Genomic DNA, 17,437 nt, shown 5'->3' with positions numbered 1-17,437 from the left:
GTAACAAGTTCCAGCAAAAGGAGTCTAAGACTTGACAACGATCTTGTCCTAAAACCTTTCTTCAAACAATTATTAGAATTCATTCACATAAAAAAATGTTATCATTCCAAATGAAAAATGGAGTGAACTCGGAGAAGGATACCAACATTGAAGCACTCGAACATTCTTCGGATAAACAAGTCCAAGATGATTTTATGGACGAAGCAAATGATCTCAATGTTGATGCTGAAAATGATGATATAATTTTTATAAAATCCAATTTGAATTCCAATTCAATACCCATCGGAAATGAAAATATCAAGAAGGAATCCTCATCGCCATCATCATTACAATTTTCAATTCCTTCTGAATTTTCTCATGGAGAATTGGATGACTTGGAACGAAAATGTGTGAGAGTCAAACGTTCTGGAGTTGAAAAATCATGTTTTCTTCGGTTCTATCTTAGAGATGGTAGAATTTTCAAACATAGCACATCTCCGATCAGCTATTTTGTTCCTTGCGACCAGAAATTACAAATTTTCATCTATTCTCAATTTTTACAGAATTTTTACTTGAAAGGCTTAAGCATGACTGGAAAGCAGAATCAATTACCTTGGATTGATTGGAATTATGAGGTATTTGAAATAATACCCACGTTTTTGTATCCGAAGAGAATGGTTGCTCTATGTCTGCAATGTTTTGAGGAATATAAGAAAGGTCAATCGTTATTGATGTTTGATCATTTACTGAAGCATTTCCGTCATGAAGAGAATGTTGTCATGCACTCATCCCATGGCAATAAGAAACGAATGGAAAAACAACAAGAATCAGAGGACACTTGTGAGCACTGTCTTCCTCCTCATGACCTTATACATTCTCTAATATTTAACAGAAGACGACTAAAAAGAATGATGGAACCACATTGGACAGTTCCAAAAATCAAACACACTGAAAACAGTTCAAAAGCTATCCGAGTAGCGGCTTATATTGAACGGCTCTATCTCTACCTTAAACATTTATTTGCAGAAAAAGAATATAGCAAAGCAGAAACTATCTGCAACTCCATGTTATTACTTTTTGCTACTCATGGACAATACTTTAGCAAAAAGATTTCAGGATACTTTCCAGCCATGTGGATGGAAAGAGAAGAATTACTCATTACTCATACCAAAGTAGGAATGGCCAATGCCTTTATGAGAGGTCACACCTCGTTGTTAGAAAAAACATTGACTAGCAAATCGGGAGCGAGAGCATTCACGAACACGAAAGTGTTCTCAGATCAGGCTCACTTGACTTCTGCTTTGCAAGTGGCATTCTTTCTATTTCGATTTGTTAAGGAAGAAAAGAGTTTTGCCTTGTTGAACAAACTGACTTTGAGTTGGGTCTTTTCATCATTTTGTCAGGGTTATCATGATATTTTATCGACTCGACATTCAGAAACATATAATGGTATTGAATTGGAGACATTTGAAAAGTTGTTGTTTCGACTTCCTGGTTTTATTCATAATCATGATTTTTTGGACTTTATATGCGAATGTGCACTGAGACAATCGAGAATTCCTTTGGTGAGAGAATATTATGCGAGGTTTTATGAACATGCACCAGATGATATTTATGCCAAAATGTAAGTGACACCATGTCTACTAATAGAAACTATAGCTTCACATTTTCGATTAGTAAATATATGAAGGCTCTCATGTGCCTATTCAAGGAAGAAGAAAAGCACGTGATTGTAGCTCTAGCGTTGGAAATTATTGAACAAGATCCTCTGTCAACCATTGCCGAGAAAGTATTCAATCAATTTTGCTTAGAAAATACAAAGCCTGCCATCAAGGTGTCACTGAACACAAATCAAGTATTGGTTATCATGAAATCTGAATGGAAATGTGTAGAACGAGATTTCGAATTGGATTCCCCATGGCGACTTCTTGTGAAGTGTGTCTTGTACTGTTGCAAATCCTTTTCAAGCAACTATTTAAAGGATTTGATTCATGAATTTCGAGAATTCACTTATCCGGCCATTGAATTTATGGACATGTGTACAGTGTTAGTGAACCATTTGAAAAAGAGAGTCAAAAGTCCATCCAACAAATCTTCAGAAAAGAAGAAAGATCAACACATGTTATTGATCTTGTTTACCATTGGTTTCACTCCTAATGACAAGCAAGATAATGGTTGTTTGTCACATGCAGATTTTGCTTTTCTGAAGGACGAGTTATGGAGCTCCTATGAAGATAGAGCCTATGCAAGAGCATGTGAGGCCATGGAGCGAGCATTAAGAGTGGAAGATGTGTGAGCATGATATCAAAGAACCGTGTAATCTCAAATTCTAACTGCATGCTGTATTTGCTATGATTTGAATTAATTGGTGGATGTTTGACTCTTGATTCCTAATAGGCTCATAAGGAAGGCAATGAAAGCAAAAAACCATGCAAATATTCCTTCATTGCTGCTCGTAGATGAGACGGACTCTGTGATTGCCTTTCCTTCCTTCGACTTCTTCGTTTCTGTGACCTTTTCTTTGGAGGATTCATCATATAACTTCTTTTTCGAGAACGTGTTACCTTCTACATCCATTACAAATGCATGTGATTGGTCCATAAGAGATGGAATAGCCTCAATGATACCTATTGAGTCAACATCTTCACTATAATCGCAATAAATAATATTTGTGACAGAGTCATGGATATAAAAACGCTTCAAGAGATTTCTGTTAACCACAATAGAATTACTAGAAACCCCTTTGGCAAGTTGATCGTCAAAGGCAATTCGTGTGGTCACTCCTTGAATAATATCTTTTTTGAGTTCCTTGATCAGATCTTCATCGCTATATGAGAACCCATCCAAAGTGAGAACCATGCCGCTTATTGTGCCACATAAGACAATTTCAATCATGTCACCCTCCTGATTGATCTCTGGTAATTTTGACTCTGCTCTGGTGTTGAGGAAGCACTCAATTCTCTTGGTTGTTTTGTTCACTTTCCAAAGATAATCATTTGCAAGAGAATCTTCTAATTGATTTTCAATTTCATCTAATAATGCATCAATGTTTTTAGACGATTTCAACTTTTTGTAATAGGGCAACACGCACGAATATTCTGAAATTTTTCTGGCTGTTGGGCTTTCTGTAAAGACAGCAGTAATGTCTTGCCTAAATTTTCCCTTCTCAAAAACAAAAACATCCTGGCCCTCTTTCAATACATTAACAAAATATACAGGATTTGAAGATGTGGCATCAGTAGGTTGTAATGATTCAATAGATCGCATATAGAGGGCTATCACATCGTTAAGTCGATCCTTGACAGCATACGAATAATCTCGTAAATACATTCCAGAAATATTCACACTCGAAAGCAAAGCTTGTTGAACAATTTGAATTTGTTGATGAAACCATTCCGATGAAAGACTTGAAAATCCTCCATTTTTAGCTTTTCCTTCTTCCAACGTTGAAATTAACGATACATGATGAACCAATATTGATGATGAGGAAGACAGCTTTTCCTCCGAACTTGCAGACTCTTCTGCAGCAGGCATTGAAAAAATTAATCCAATATCAAATGAAACATCTGAGGATGATCTGTGGACAACTAGTTGTTGTTGCTCTTCCGATCCAGTCGTTAATTGCGTGTTGGTTTCTTTATTCAATTTCTTCAAAAAATCAGCAACCACAAGCACTTCAAATTTCTTCATTTTTTATACTCAAGATGGACTGAAATTCTTGAAAGTCCAAAGATTAAGAAAAGCAAAGTTGGGAGTCATTCTGACTACTCCTTTAACTCGTGTTTTGAGTAACAGAGGTACTCGTTTCTAGCCAATTCTTTTCAACATTAACACTGCCAAACGCTCAAAAAAAGGAATTCATTCAAAAAAAATGTCAGTTCAAACAAGCTCCTCATCATCACTGGTTCCGAATGTTGAATTGCATAACGGAGTAAAGATGCCAATAATTGGATTGGGTATGTTCAATAATTGAAAAAAGAACATCAGAGTTAAATTTAATGATTCATCACGCTTGGGATGCTGAAAAAATATATTAATCTAAAATATGAATTATATTTGAAAATATTATTGAAAAAACATCACGGATAGGAACATGGGAAGTAAATCAATCTCCACAATGTGAGCAATGTATATTTAATGCCATTGAAATTGGCTATAGACATATTGATACCGCCTGTATTTACCGTAATGAGAAATTAATTGGACAAGTTTTAAAGCAATGTATTTTCGAATCTCCTCAGAAACAACATTCCGAAAATACTCACCATTCAAAATTAAATCGTGAGGATTTATTTATTACATCAAAATTACCTCCTACGAGAGTTCAAAGTGAAGACATCATTCGAGAAACTTTTATGACATCGCTTGAAGAGTTGCAGTTAAGCTATTTAGATTGGTACGTCAGACCTTTCTGATTTTTTAATTGAGCTGAGCAATTTCTATAATTCCTTGTTGATAATTGTTGAACCATTCATTTGATTCATGTAAAATTTATTATTTTGGATGTGGCAGTTATTTAATTCATTGGCCTGGGACGAGCAAATTAAAAGTCACAAGTGATCAAAATAGACTTAATAGGTAATTATTGAAAAATCATATTGCGAAATAATTATTACAATAATTTATTTAAACACAGAATTGCTACTTGGCGTGTTTTAGAAAAACTCTATCGGGAAGGTAAAACAAGATCAATTGGAGTGAGTAATTTCACGTATCAACACATGATTGAGCTTTTGGAAGACATTCAATCCCGAGAAGATGGAATTATCCCTCATGTCAACCAAATTGAATATCATCCTCTCTTATACAAGACTCATGCTCAACTCGAAGATTTATGCAAACAACATTCCATAATAATTCAAGCTTATTCTCCACTTGCTCACGGTGAATTAATGCAAGGAAAATATGGACAAGTAACGTCGAGAGAATGTCTTCAATGGATTTTGCAGAGGGGACATGTCATACTTCCACGCAGCATCAAACGAAACCACTTGGAAGAGAATTTCAAAGCTGTAACCGATTGGGCCTCGAATATTATTGAAGATCAAAGCCGTTTGAAACGATTGGATCAGCTTGTGGAAAATGAAGTCCGAATTTGTTGGAATCCAGAAACCATCAAGTAATAAGCCCTCTCGAACAAGTGGCCTCTAAGAACAACCAAATGAACATCTCTCCATTGTGTGAAATCCAAATTTGCATAATTGTCAAATTCATGTCACTCACCTTGATTTTCCTATTTCTTGATTCATTTTCTGGATGATTCCCAAAATTGGAGAGAATGCTTCTCCTCAGGACATTGTCCAATAACCAACACTCAAAAAAACAATGCATCACTCATTCTCTCATCCCAACCGTTCTCTTCTTCTTGGAGTAGTATTACTCATCTCCACGTGTACACTTTTACTGCTTCAACACACTCCATATTCACTGGTCCATGCCCAAGTGGCAGCCAATGTCGCTGCCTCAGCTGGTGCAGCTGGAGGAGGAGTCCAAGCTGGTCAAATGGCAGCAGGAGCCACCCTCGACAAATTCACCTCAGATACCTTACTCTACAAGGATAAAATTCAAGCATTGATGTTTGTTCCATTTAGTGCTTATTCGAATGCCTATGGTCCTTATGGTACCTCTCAACGAGTGTATGGAGGAAGTCCCTATGCTCCCATGGGTGCCTATTATAATACGTATGGATATCCAAGTGCTGTGGGTGCCTATGGAGGAGGAGGAGGAGCCTATGGCGCTCCATATGGTGTCCAAAATTATTATGGTTATTCACCTTATTATTATGGTGGTAATTATTATGCAGCGAAACCTTACTAAGATGGAACGAACACTCTTTGTGGTGTTGTTGTAGTAGCTGTAGTTGAATGGAACGTGTGAACTTTATTAAAGTCCTTTTAGATAGAACAAAAAATCAGTGTTCCTTCCATTTCAAAATTAACTCGTTAATATCGAAAATAATATTTGTGCGATCTTCAAGTTTCGATAAAAAATGTCCAGCTCTCAATCTTGCAATCACGCCCTTACCGTTGAGCCAAATCTCACTTTGGGCCCAACGCATTCCTTCACTCGTAAATCCACTCCTCTCTCCTATTTGAATGATCCAACCAATGGTGGGTACAATTTCATTACTTCCAAATATCATGTCTATGCTTGTGAGAGTAATGGACCTATTCTGAACCGCACCAAATTCACTCCACATCCATTGATCATGTGTTGTTCTGAAGCGTATTCCAAACATTATCCATTGATTCTATCTCCGGATGATATTTGGTTGCTGATCGCACAGGGCTTTGCTCGGCATGTACAGGTTCATTCCGAAAAGTTAAGATCACTTTTCATTTCGGATGCCTCGGAATCAAATTTGAAACAGCAAGATCCATCTGCAAGCTCAAAGATCAATATTGTTGTTTCTATGGATGATAAATTTATTCCTGGCCAGGATGATCAGGAGTCGTCAAAGAAGTTTGAAAATGTGGATTGGACTCGAGTCTTTCAAGAAATTACAACGCATGTACAATCACACCTTCGAAATGGCAATGATAAAAGCACCTCAGATTCCCATTTATTGGACTGTAATTTCTCGACTTCAACCTCCATTGAGAAGAGTGCCTCACAAATTGTGTTCATGAGTGCCATGAAAAACTATTTCAATTACTGGAATGCGTTTTGCTGTGGATTACCCAGTATTACATTATTGGGAACTGTTCGTGATTGGGAAAGCATTAAGGAGAGAACCATTCAATTGGATCAATATGGACTGGAGTTTTGGACAAAAGCATTGATTCCAATTTTGGACAGATTTATTGAGACGGCCAAGGTCAGTGAATCGTCTTCCTGTCTTTCTGAATCACTGAAAAGTTTCTGGAATCGTATTGCGCTGTTCAGTATGAAAAGTGGTTCATGGCGAGTAACTGGTTGGATTTCCTATTTTTTCCCATACACTGAACAGAATGCAATTTCACGAGATTTGTTAGCTTTGAAAGACGATTCTCTCAGCACCTTTTTGGATGATGTTAAATTGTCAGGATGGGGAACCACTGCTGATCAATATCCATCTGGCTTATCGACAGTTCAAGTGCATGTTTTGAACTCTCCAGAAAAGGGAGTCAATTCATTGCAATACGTTGCTGGATTTTTGGGTTACGATTACGATGAGCAGTTGAAAGGAATGAAACCAAGAATTGGATGGGCAATTGGGTCTGAAAAACAAGATGAACAAGTGACTGACGACTGATTCATTAAATATTCCTTGTGTTAGAAAACAAAGCAAGTGTTTTTTTGAATACACATCCACCAAAAAAACCCAGATTCATGCATTAACAAAAACCTTAGTCCTAGCAGGCACTTAGTTTATTGAAGGCTCAATTTCTTGCTGACAATTGTTATGCATGAAGGATTGATTGTCTTCCCATGCGTATTGTCAGCTTTCCTTCTCTTTAAAGTTCACATCTTGCAATCAAGACCACTTACTTGTTCACATCAAAAATGAAGCGAGGTGCCATATGGTTGACCAAAATTTGCTGTTGGCATTATCTATTTTAATTAGTGCATCCAATAGTCCTTGTCGTTGTGAGAGGAGACTTTACCGTGTCATTGTCAGAGGTGGCATCAGCGTTTCTAAAGGATGATGGATTATGAGAGTACTGTTGAACAAATTGTTTCAATTCTTCGTAGAGGAATTTTCGTACAGACTCTGTTTTCATCGATTCATCAAAACGGTAATCAAACTTTGATTCACAAACAATTTCCTCATCACTCACATATTGTTCTCTGATGAAAGACAAATATGGATGATGAAGAGCTTGTTCAGCTGTGATTCTCTTGTCAGGATCCCATTCTAACATTTTGGCGAGCAAATCGAGGGCTTCACTTGATGCGTTAGGGAATAGCGTTTGCCATGATGGTCTTGATTTACGTGGCAGTGACTTCAAGTACTTGACAGCTTTAAACGATCCCTTGATTGAATCTTCGTCAGGAGTTCCCAGCAATTCCAATTGTTTGTCGAGTACATCAAGAGCCGAGCTCCCTTGGAATAAAACTTTCCCAGAGGATAACATTTCTCCCAAAATACATCCAAGTGACCAAATATCCATAGGCTTCATTCCATATTCGTATCCCAAGATGACTTCAGGTGATCGATACCATAGCGAGGCAATGTCATTGGTCGATATTTTAGAGTCAATATCTACGCCTCGACTCAATCCAAAATCGCAATATGCAAGTCTAAAACTCTCATTGACCAAAATATTTTGTGGTTTGATGTCTCTATGAGCAATACCAGAGCTGTGAATAAAAGCGAGGCCTTTCAACATGTGGTACATAAAGTATTTGGTGTTAATGTCAGTAAAATTTTGATTTGATTTGAGAACATCTCTCACTGTACAATCCATAAGTTCAGTGATAATGTACAAATCTCTCAACTCATTTTCAGATCGTGGCACTACTAAATCTTTCAATTGAATAATATTCTCATGTCCGTGTATACTACTATAATGTTTGAGTATTTTCAATTCACGTACAATACGTTTCTGGTAATCCTTATTCTTTTGAAAGACGTTAGAAATCTTCTTGATAGCTACTCGCTCATTGCTTCTTGTATCTATGGCACTTGCTACGACACCATAAGATCCTCGTCCAATAATTTGTAGCAGTTTGTAGTGTTCGGGAATTTCAAACGTTTCTCCCTCAATGATTTGTTGTCTCATTTTTTGGTTGTTGTGTTCGTTGATTGGTTATTATTGCTGAGATTTCAGTTGAGATGGTTGTTGGAAAGAACAAAAACGGCGGCGGTTGTTGTTGCTGTGATGGTTTCGTGGTTATATATAAGGTCTCGTTTTGTACAAATGCGCGTTGAATACGTTAGGTTCAAGGATGGAAGTGGAGTTATTATTTGTTTCGCAATAGAGTTGAATATATCCGCTAGTGAAACAGAAGGACAAGTGTTGTTGTTGTTTTGGTTATTCGTTGAACTCAATGATGAAGAAGGGGGTAAATGATGGGTTTGTTCCAAGAGTATCAAAATAACACTGATGTAGAGCTGCTTGATGATTGGAAAAAGAGCAAGGATATGGCGGTTGACTCACAAAAATTGGTGGGGTAATTGATTCTGCTGTTGTTTTTGTTGTTGTTATTGATTCCTACAAACTGTTGTATTTGCTGTTGATTCTTTTTGTTCTTCTTGATTGGAATGGGTCCAAGTTTAGTCTCACTCTTCCGGGTGGTGATGATGGTTGAGTAATTGGAGTGAAGAAGAACCGAAGAAGAAATATTTTTAGAGCGTGGAATTCGGAACCAAAGAGAATCTGGCTGCTTTTTTTTTTAATTTGGAGTTGTTGCTTCGCATTGTCATTCCGATGAAATGGGAGATGCGACACTTGTTTGAATGGAGTTTTTTGGCAATTGAGTGATGGGTTGTCCACAGCTGTAGACTGCTTTATATGTAGTTTTGGTAGTTTTCTTTGGTTCTTCTTAGAGGTGTGTTTATGGCAATACCAAATGATTGAACGAGATGTGGAATTGTTTAATGATTGTATGTGATGTAAGGTTGACATCATTTCTCTCAAGAACCAAGTTATATAAAAGATTCACACAATCTTTATGAACAGGTTGTTACAAACAACAATATGGTCATTGGAAAGTAATTCATTCCTCACGAATAGCAGAATCATCTTCCTCAGGAGTTGGATCGACAGAGTGCTCCAAAGAGAACACATTTGAATATAAACCAGAAACATAGCTCTTTCCTTCCTGGGTGGTATTCAAATAGCTAAGGCTGTGCTTAATATATGGATACACGGATTTCCAATAAAACTTTGGATAGTTTTTCTTGAGAGCACCCGGGCTGGTATATCCAAGTTTCTGTGCGGTTCCAGTTTCAACAAATTCATAATAAAGAGCCGCAATCTTTTGTAAATAACGAGGGTCACACATTTGTCCACATAAATCTATTGAGGATGGGATTGAACAACAATATCGATTGTGAAATTATGTTTCGTTGTGCCAAAAACTTACCTGCACCTCTCACAATTCCCTATTAGAGTGATCATCTCAAATTACCAATCAAACACACTGAAATGTTACTTACTGGATAACCTTTGGTATCCTTGTGATCCTCGCCACTTATTGTAGTGAAGAAACATGATATAAATTGTCACAAAATTACAATTACAAACTTACTGAGGAACTGGAAAGCGAGTAAGTTCGATGTTTTTCTGAATCTTCTCAACATTGATAATGTTATGATTACTAAAACGTTCAGCAATAAATAATTTTCCACGATCAACATGATATGGTGTTAAAGAAGCGTCAGTTGCATTCTCATCGATTTTCTGAACAATCGTTTCGCACACACAAGTATTGAAAATCAACGTACCACAACCTCATCTCCACGACCAGTAGCATACACTCCTGCCTCCCTGTCGTCATGTCTACAAACGCCCTTAACATAACCTGGGCAGAATATATTGTTATGTGAAACAAATATATTTTCAGTCAGGACTTACCAATGTCGTGACATAACAAGGAAATGATACAATGTAGCCAATCCTCACTCGTAACTCCTCCTTCACGAATATGTTTTCCTCGTAGAATTTCTTGGCCAACCAGAGTCACATGAATGGTATGCTCTGTTTCCATAATTATCCATTTGCATTAACAAATTCAGCATGGATACAGCCATACACGCAAAACATCTGCACACTACCTACCAACCTGATCACACAACGTATTGTAAATGTATTCATAGTTGCAACCGACATTTAGTTATGATTCATTCATTTCAATGTTGTATTTCAATGTTGAATAATCATCAATCGATCATGCAAATAATGTCAATTTAAAATTGACAAATATAATGTCATTATATCCTCCTCTCTGGATCGTGTTACTCACATTATGATACAATGCATCAGAATTGGCGATGATATCTAGAGCCATTCCGGCAGCCCAACAAATAATTTCCTTATAATTCTCGTTCATATGACCATATGTTTTTTCATATCCCTTCCGAAGTTGATCCACAAACGAATCCACCAACAAAGAAGTCACATTAAAGCCCATCTTGAATGTATTTGAACTTGAAAATGTCTGAAGTTGCGCTATTTTTTTAATTGAAAATTTACAAATATTTTGTGTTTGGACAATCCTGATGATCAAGAGATTCAACAATTGCTCCACCATTTATTGACTTTTTATCAAATTACAATAACATCAAGACAGAGTATGGTAAATCCAACAACGCACTATCACTAAGGACTCCTTTCTCAAGAGCCTCAACACTCAAACATTTCGGATCCGAGGAGGATGAAGACAAATGAGAACTCGACAATTCCAAAATCTCTGCACTCAAATATTCCAAGATGGCAGTGAAGGCTGCATACACTTCAAGCACATGAACTTTCTCTTGAAAGGCTTGTGCTTGGAACGAGCAGTGCTTTTCAATGAATGTTTGTATTTGCTGGACTTGAAAATTCAAACCAAGTTCATTCAGTGGAAAGTGTTGGGACGCGTCCAGTGAGCCTTCTTCTGAAGAAGAAGATAACAAACTATTCATCTTGAAACAAGTTTTCAATGCTTCTGCTTGAGCATGCATTTTCAAATCTGGAGGTATACATTGAGAGGTGAGACGATGAATGAAATCGTTCAGTGAGGAATATTGATGATTCTCAGGTGTTTCATCCAAGTGGTCATCCTGATGATGAAAACTTCCCTTCTTGGAATCGATTTGTTCTCGTTTGACCTCTTGCAAGTAATCTTCCACTAATTTCTTCACATGATCATAGTCTTCCAAATCCTTGCGTAATTTAAAAATCTGTTGACCACCGAGTCCATTGAACAGCCAATACAGTAATGTTGTGTGGAGAAAGTTGGACATTTTCAGAGAGGCTTCATCGCTCAAAGTTTTCAAACTAGAAACACTGGATAATACTTTTGAGAGTGAAAAATCAATCGGAAAAGCAAAAGATGAAGCTGGAAGAAGACGAGAAGGTTGTGATGACATTTTGTTTGAACTCGAACTTTCGTTTTCCACATATTATGAGTCTTTTGTAACCGTGTTGCGAACACGCTCGTTTGTTCGCAAAAAGAATCTATTTTGCAATTCCAAAACAAAAAATGGCAAACGAGTCGAGTGCGGATTCTTTGGACGCGTCTACGACGTTAGCTCCTTCGACAACGATCCGAAAAAGACCAATTTTTGTATCGAGAGTAGCGGATGATGATGGTTCGAACAATTCCGAGCAAAACCATCAAGACTCGATTACTGCACGGAATTCGGGTAGAACTGACAAGGATTCAAAAAAGAAGAATCCTTCTTCATCACAACATTCAGCGTCCACAATTGTTGTGAGACTTATTTTCTTTGTATTGCTGTTGAGTGTTTGTGTCTTGGGAATTGTCAAGTATCTTTCAAGAAGGAGTGAAATGAGGAGACAAGCCACTCTATTGAATTCTCATTTGAAAAGACATCATACGGATGATAATACAACGCCTCTGATGGAGAGACACAATGGGTTGACTTTGCCATCCGTATTAGCATCTTCTACTAATGACAAGATTTCATCAAAAAGTGATGATCATGAAATAGCAGAGAATACACTTGTTGATGATCATGCCACTCCCGATGCAATTTCGAACAATATTAAAATTTTGGATGACAGTAAGAGTCACGACGACGAAGAGGACAAAGTTGACGTCATACCGACACCCATGGACGAAAGTACAGACGAATTTAGAAGAAATGCGGTTAAGAATGCATTTCTTCATGCCTGGAGGGGCTACGAAACATATGCATGGGGTCATGACGAAGTTAGACCTCTCACTAACGACGTATGTTTGAATGGTATTCGACAATTCTTTATTAACCATTTTTTACTTGTGGAATGAATGGATGACAATCAAAACAATATTTCACCATTTAAAAGTCAAGAGACAATTTTGGAAACATGGCTGCAACCGTTGTAGATTCTCTTGACACAATGATCATTATGGACCTTCATGAGGAGCTCGCAAAAGCTAGAGAACTTGTTTTATCGTTGAATTTCAATAAGGATCAATGGGTATCTGTTTTTGAAACCACCATTCGTTACATTGGTGTAAGTTGATTGTTGAAAATATTTGAATTGTCACAAATACTAATTTTATACCAATTCACATATTTTCTTTAAACATTGGACGTGATACGTAGGGATTTTTGAGTGCTTTCGATCTCACACAAGATAGCGCCTATTTAAATAAGGCTCTAGAACTCGGAGAAAGATTATTACCTGCATTCCATGCAGATAGCAAGTTTCCTCACACCGAAGTCAATCTTTATAATGGAGCCTTTAAGAATGCAGATTGGCATCGTACAAGTTCTATTCTCAGTGAGGTTGGATCCATTCAATTGGAGTTTAAATATTTGAGTCATCATTCTGGAGATAAGAGATTTTGGCAATTATCTCAAGAAATTATGGACACCTTGGACAAGCAACCAAAGGCTAGAGAAGGTGAGTGTGTTTATTGGCTTTTTCCTTGTTAACATTTTGTTGTGTCAAGGACTTTACCCTGCCTATGTGACAACCGATCGTGGCTTGTTGATGGGAGATCATGTTACTTTAGGAGCTCTCGGTGACTCATTCTTTGAATATTTACTTAAACAATGGCTACTAACAGGAGAAGAACAATTCCATCGAATGTATCGAGAGTTTGTGAAAGGAATGAAAAAGCATCTTCTTGCAAGATCATCACCAAGCAATCTTGTCTACATTGGAGAGCTTAAGAATGGTCAGTTGGATCCAAAATTCGATCACTTGGTTTGCTTTGTGGTATGTACAACCATGCATGACATGAATTTAACATAATTTTCAAATTCCAATTCATTTTTCATCAGCCTGGAATGTTGGCTCTTGGCTCTGTCCAGCGTGGAGCAAATGTTACTCAAGAGGAATTGAATGAAGACTTGGAATTGGCTAAAGAACTCACCCGTACTTGCTACGAAATTTACAACAGACAGCCTACTGGCATTGGATGTGAAATTGTTAATTTTTCAAATTCTACTCATGACTTCAATGTTCAAGCTCCATTTTACATTTTGAGACCAGAGGCTATTGAATCAATATTTATTCTCTATCGAGTTACAAAAGATCCAATGTATAAGGAATGGGGTTGGAACATTTTCAAATCCATCGAGAAGCATTGCAAGGTACGTGTGTGACATTTCTCCATTTGATTTTACATGAACATGATGGTTCTTCCTTAATACCTCAAACCATCGAAATGATTTTACTTACCTTAACACCCTTTTTCAAACCGTATACAATTAACATCTATTTTACAGACTCCAATTGCATTTGCTGGATTGAAAAATGTTCTTGTAGTTGGAGGAATTCAAGACAATGCCATGGAGTCGTATTTCATGTCAGAAACTCTCAAGGTAAGTTGATTGAATGCCACTTTCAAAAACTCTGAACCGCACGCATTATCATTCTCTCATTCTCATAATTGAACCTTAATCAGTATTTGTATTTATTGTTTACTGATCACAAAATTCCGCTGGACAAGTACGTATTCACAACTGAGGCTCATCCACTCTCCCCTTTCCAACATCACTAAACGATTAGAGCATTACAAGATTGATTTAATTGAGAGGATGCATTATTATTATTTTTGATTCTTTTTGGCAATTCAAAATTTTCCTTCTCCATCCCTTTCCTCTTTGAATGTTATCCAACGTTAAACATGCAACTCTTCGATGGACATCCATCAAGAGATTTCTGCGTGGCCACCTCTCACACTAGTAACTTCACCAATATCACAACTTCCAAATCCATCGACGCTTATCCCATCTCCATCTTGAGCGATCTTTTTTCTCGAAATAATCTCATCACTTGCCAATGAATTCGTTCCCTCAATACGAAAGTGAATAAAAAGCGGACGCAATTTTGCTCCAGTGATCCCCGCTAAGGACACCTTCAAAAAATTATTTCCAACTGCTTCTGCGTCTCGCCTGAAGAGTCTTCAGAGAGAAAATCGAATAACTGCGTCTAGACGTTGCAAACTCGTCCACAACCAATAACAACAACAACAGACACGGAACACAGATTTTCCATCATCTAAATTTACAAAAGAAATCGCACTCTTCTTAGAGCCCTCTTTCTACACACAGCATCAACAACTATCGGATTGGAGTTATTTTCTGTGCGCAGTGTGTGGAATTAATAATTATTGTCCAACGCTTTTGTATTTGATTTTCATCATCAGCACGCGGCTCAGTACTTGGCATCAAAGCCTTTCTGCAAGTGAAATCGAATTGATTATTGTCAATATTTATTTGAATCATCAAACCACCAGAATCTTTTCCCGTATTATTCTTTCAGCCAACAACGTTAGATTGATACACCCTAACTTACTGCCATCATCATCAACAATAACTTATAAATCATCAACCATCTCTCTTTCCAACAACAACAACAACAATGAGCGTTATACACGAAGAACTTCACGTATCAGGTTCAAGCCTCCGTGAACAACCAATCGAACAATTTTCAAGCATTGCTTGTGTGCAGGTAAGTTTATCTCTTCGAACAAAACAACATAAACGCTCCGACTCTTACTACAAATAATAATCGTAATACAATTGTTATTTCATCCTCTACGATTTTCCTTGAACAAATAGTGCCGAAAAGGACACAGAAAGTGCGATAAACGCTTACCAAACTGCAGCAATTGCAAGAGACTCGGCAAAGAATGTTCATACAGGTCTCCAAAGAAGAGAGGACCCCAACCAAAGAAGGGTGATAACGAGAACCCACTTGCTCTCCCTGAAATGGGCCACGATCATGACGACGACATGGGCGAAGATGAGCATTCACACACTCAATCACAACAAAGAAAGAGAAAACAAACTGAGCTTCAGCAAGATGATGCAAACAATTTCGATTCTGACTTTGTTACTCCTGGAGCTTCAAGTAACATTTCACCTAATAGTGGTGACACCCATGCTTCTTCTCTTGTACCAACATCGAACGGCCCGATTGATCAATCATCAACGAGACTTTCTGAAGAATACATTAAGAAGCTTTGCTTTGACGTTTATAAGGAAATTGTTGGCGATTGCCTTCCTGTTGCACAAAAAACCAAGATGGACAAACTAATGAACCATTCACTCTCTGGCAACAACATTGTAACAGGTGCTGTAAAGAAGAAGAAGCTTATGAATGAGATTGATGTTCCAGACTTGGCTCTTCTGTATGCATTGCAATCGGTTTGCTTCCAAAGAATTGGTCAACATGATCTTTCAAAACAACTCTATCAACGATCGAGACAGACCGTATCCACAGTTTTTGATAACATTACAGACTTTAATGTTGTTTGTTCGTATGCATACTTGTCAAGCTATTTGGTTGGAGAGGGAGATTTCTTGGGAGCTAAATTCTATCTCAATTCTGTACTCTTCTACCTCGAACAACAAAAGCACAACACAAGCGAATCTGACGCAGCATTCTTGAAGAGCTTAACGACGGTCATTCACTTGGCAATGGAAGAAGACAAGTCTCAAGTTTGTTTCCTTCTGAATCGACTTCTCTCGCTCATCATTACCAAGCATCCAGAACTTAACATTGAAGCATCAGAGAATGGATTTTTAATTTGTGAAGAGGAACTTTCTGAGAAGATGAGAAAATTGGATCTACTGACCAACTCTCTGAGCACGTCATGCACTGACACCTTGTGCTCTTCGAAGAAGGATCTCAGCAAAATTGTGTATCTTATGTATTTGGACACAATGAGAATCAAGGTTTTAGAAAAGCACGGAATGAAAGACTCGATACATGTCAAAGAGGCAGCCGATAGAATTACTTCTCTGACGAGAATTCCAACATTTGAGTTGGCTCCTGTTATTGTTGTGAGGTCTATAGCTGTTGCTGCACGAGTTCACTACAACTTGATGGTTAAGGATCTTTCTGCCTTCCAGGATGACATGTTGGTGAGATCTCTCAGTGATGATTTGAAAGCACTTAAATTGCTTGGTACCAAGTATGAAGTGGTTAAAACTCGTTTCCAACAACTCATTCGTGACATTGAATTGATTTTGGAACAAGCTGAACTGTTTAGACTTCAACGTCACAACTCAACTTCATTTAACGGCCAACCTCAATCCTTTGAGGCAACAGACATCTTCTCCATGATCAACTCCAATCCAAACTTTTATACTCCATACTTGTTCAGTCAAGATGCTCTCGGAAATACTGTCGATCAAAACATTTCGCAGATACTCAACAATGAGCAACAACAAACTCAACCACAACATCCCCATCCACCAACAGACGACATGTTCTTACCTCCATTTGATGCATTTGGAGTCATGGCAGATCATGCCAATCTTGGCAATACCTCCACTCAACAAAATAACCTTGACTTTTTGGACTCTCTTAATGGATTGTTCCAATAGTTTCCTTATGGATTGTGTATTTACGAAGAGCAA

The 17,437-nt window shown here is 37.6% G+C and overlaps 10 protein-coding genes across 10 annotated transcripts; 6 read left to right on the top strand and 4 right to left on the bottom strand.

Moving 5' to 3' along the window:
- Positions 1 to 95: 95 nt before the first annotated feature.
- On the top strand, positions 96 to 2,275 carry C9374_009541 (uncharacterized protein; the record flags this gene model as incomplete). Its single annotated transcript, XM_044699740.1, has 2 exons — positions 96 to 1,603; positions 1,657 to 2,275. 2 exons carry the CDS (start codon positions 96 to 98, stop codon positions 2,273 to 2,275), a joined length of 2,127 nt encoding a protein of 708 aa, XP_044554858.1.
- A 65-nt stretch (positions 2,276 to 2,340) lies between these two features.
- Positions 2,341 to 3,669, bottom strand: C9374_009540 (uncharacterized protein; the record flags this gene model as incomplete). The annotated part of the gene is made up of 1 exon (XM_044699739.1): positions 2,341 to 3,669. The coding sequence occupies one exon, from the start codon at positions 3,667 to 3,669 to the stop codon at positions 2,341 to 2,343; it is 1,329 nt and encodes a 442-aa protein (XP_044554857.1).
- Positions 3,670 to 3,850: 181 nt separating this feature from the next.
- Positions 3,851 to 5,102, top strand: C9374_009539 (uncharacterized protein; the record flags this gene model as incomplete). Its single annotated transcript, XM_044699737.1, has 4 exons — positions 3,851 to 3,935; positions 4,069 to 4,375; positions 4,492 to 4,557; positions 4,616 to 5,102. 4 exons carry the CDS (start codon positions 3,851 to 3,853, stop codon positions 5,100 to 5,102), a joined length of 945 nt encoding a protein of 314 aa, XP_044554856.1.
- Positions 5,103 to 5,304: 202 nt separating this feature from the next.
- C9374_009538 (uncharacterized protein) lies at positions 5,305 to 5,796 on the top strand (the record flags this gene model as incomplete). The annotated part of the gene is made up of 1 exon (XM_044699736.1): positions 5,305 to 5,796. The coding sequence occupies one exon, from the start codon at positions 5,305 to 5,307 to the stop codon at positions 5,794 to 5,796; it is 492 nt and encodes a 163-aa protein (XP_044554855.1).
- A 172-nt stretch (positions 5,797 to 5,968) lies between these two features.
- On the top strand, positions 5,969 to 7,213 carry C9374_009537 (uncharacterized protein; the record flags this gene model as incomplete). Its single annotated transcript, XM_044699735.1, has 1 exon — positions 5,969 to 7,213. One exon carries the CDS (start codon positions 5,969 to 5,971, stop codon positions 7,211 to 7,213), a length of 1,245 nt encoding a protein of 414 aa, XP_044554854.1.
- A 304-nt stretch (positions 7,214 to 7,517) lies between these two features.
- On the bottom strand, positions 7,518 to 8,684 carry C9374_009536 (uncharacterized protein; the record flags this gene model as incomplete). The annotated part of the gene is made up of 1 exon (XM_044699734.1): positions 7,518 to 8,684. One exon carries the CDS (start codon positions 8,682 to 8,684, stop codon positions 7,518 to 7,520), a length of 1,167 nt encoding a protein of 388 aa, XP_044554853.1.
- A 937-nt stretch (positions 8,685 to 9,621) lies between these two features.
- Positions 9,622 to 11,037, bottom strand: C9374_009535 (uncharacterized protein; the record flags this gene model as incomplete). Its single annotated transcript, XM_044699733.1, has 7 exons — positions 9,622 to 9,923; positions 9,991 to 10,009; positions 10,064 to 10,097; positions 10,156 to 10,307; positions 10,352 to 10,428; positions 10,482 to 10,604; positions 10,866 to 11,037. The coding sequence occupies 7 exons, from the start codon at positions 11,035 to 11,037 to the stop codon at positions 9,622 to 9,624; spliced, it is 879 nt and encodes a 292-aa protein (XP_044554852.1).
- A 139-nt stretch (positions 11,038 to 11,176) lies between these two features.
- On the bottom strand, positions 11,177 to 11,977 carry C9374_009534 (uncharacterized protein; the record flags this gene model as incomplete). Its single annotated transcript, XM_044699732.1, has 1 exon — positions 11,177 to 11,977. One exon carries the CDS (start codon positions 11,975 to 11,977, stop codon positions 11,177 to 11,179), a length of 801 nt encoding a protein of 266 aa, XP_044554851.1.
- Positions 11,978 to 12,090: 113 nt separating this feature from the next.
- On the top strand, positions 12,091 to 14,568 carry C9374_009533 (uncharacterized protein; the record flags this gene model as incomplete). The annotated part of the gene is made up of 7 exons (XM_044699731.1): positions 12,091 to 12,804; positions 12,900 to 13,070; positions 13,163 to 13,463; positions 13,513 to 13,781; positions 13,847 to 14,158; positions 14,294 to 14,389; positions 14,473 to 14,568. The coding sequence occupies 7 exons, from the start codon at positions 12,091 to 12,093 to the stop codon at positions 14,566 to 14,568; spliced, it is 1,959 nt and encodes a 652-aa protein (XP_044554850.1).
- Positions 14,569 to 15,431: 863 nt separating this feature from the next.
- On the top strand, positions 15,432 to 17,404 carry C9374_009532 (uncharacterized protein; the record flags this gene model as incomplete). Its single annotated transcript, XM_044699730.1, has 2 exons — positions 15,432 to 15,521; positions 15,632 to 17,404. The coding sequence occupies 2 exons, from the start codon at positions 15,432 to 15,434 to the stop codon at positions 17,402 to 17,404; spliced, it is 1,863 nt and encodes a 620-aa protein (XP_044554849.1).
- Between the last annotated feature and the right edge of the window lie 33 nt (positions 17,405 to 17,437).

Source organism: Naegleria lovaniensis (assembly GCF_003324165.1).
Source record: "Naegleria lovaniensis strain ATCC 30569 chromosome Unknown tig003, whole genome shotgun sequence".
Classification (NCBI taxonomy): domain Eukaryota; phylum Heterolobosea; class Eutetramitea; order Acrasida; family Naegleriidae; genus Naegleria; species Naegleria lovaniensis.
This window is presented reverse-complemented; position numbering and strand designations above follow the sequence as displayed.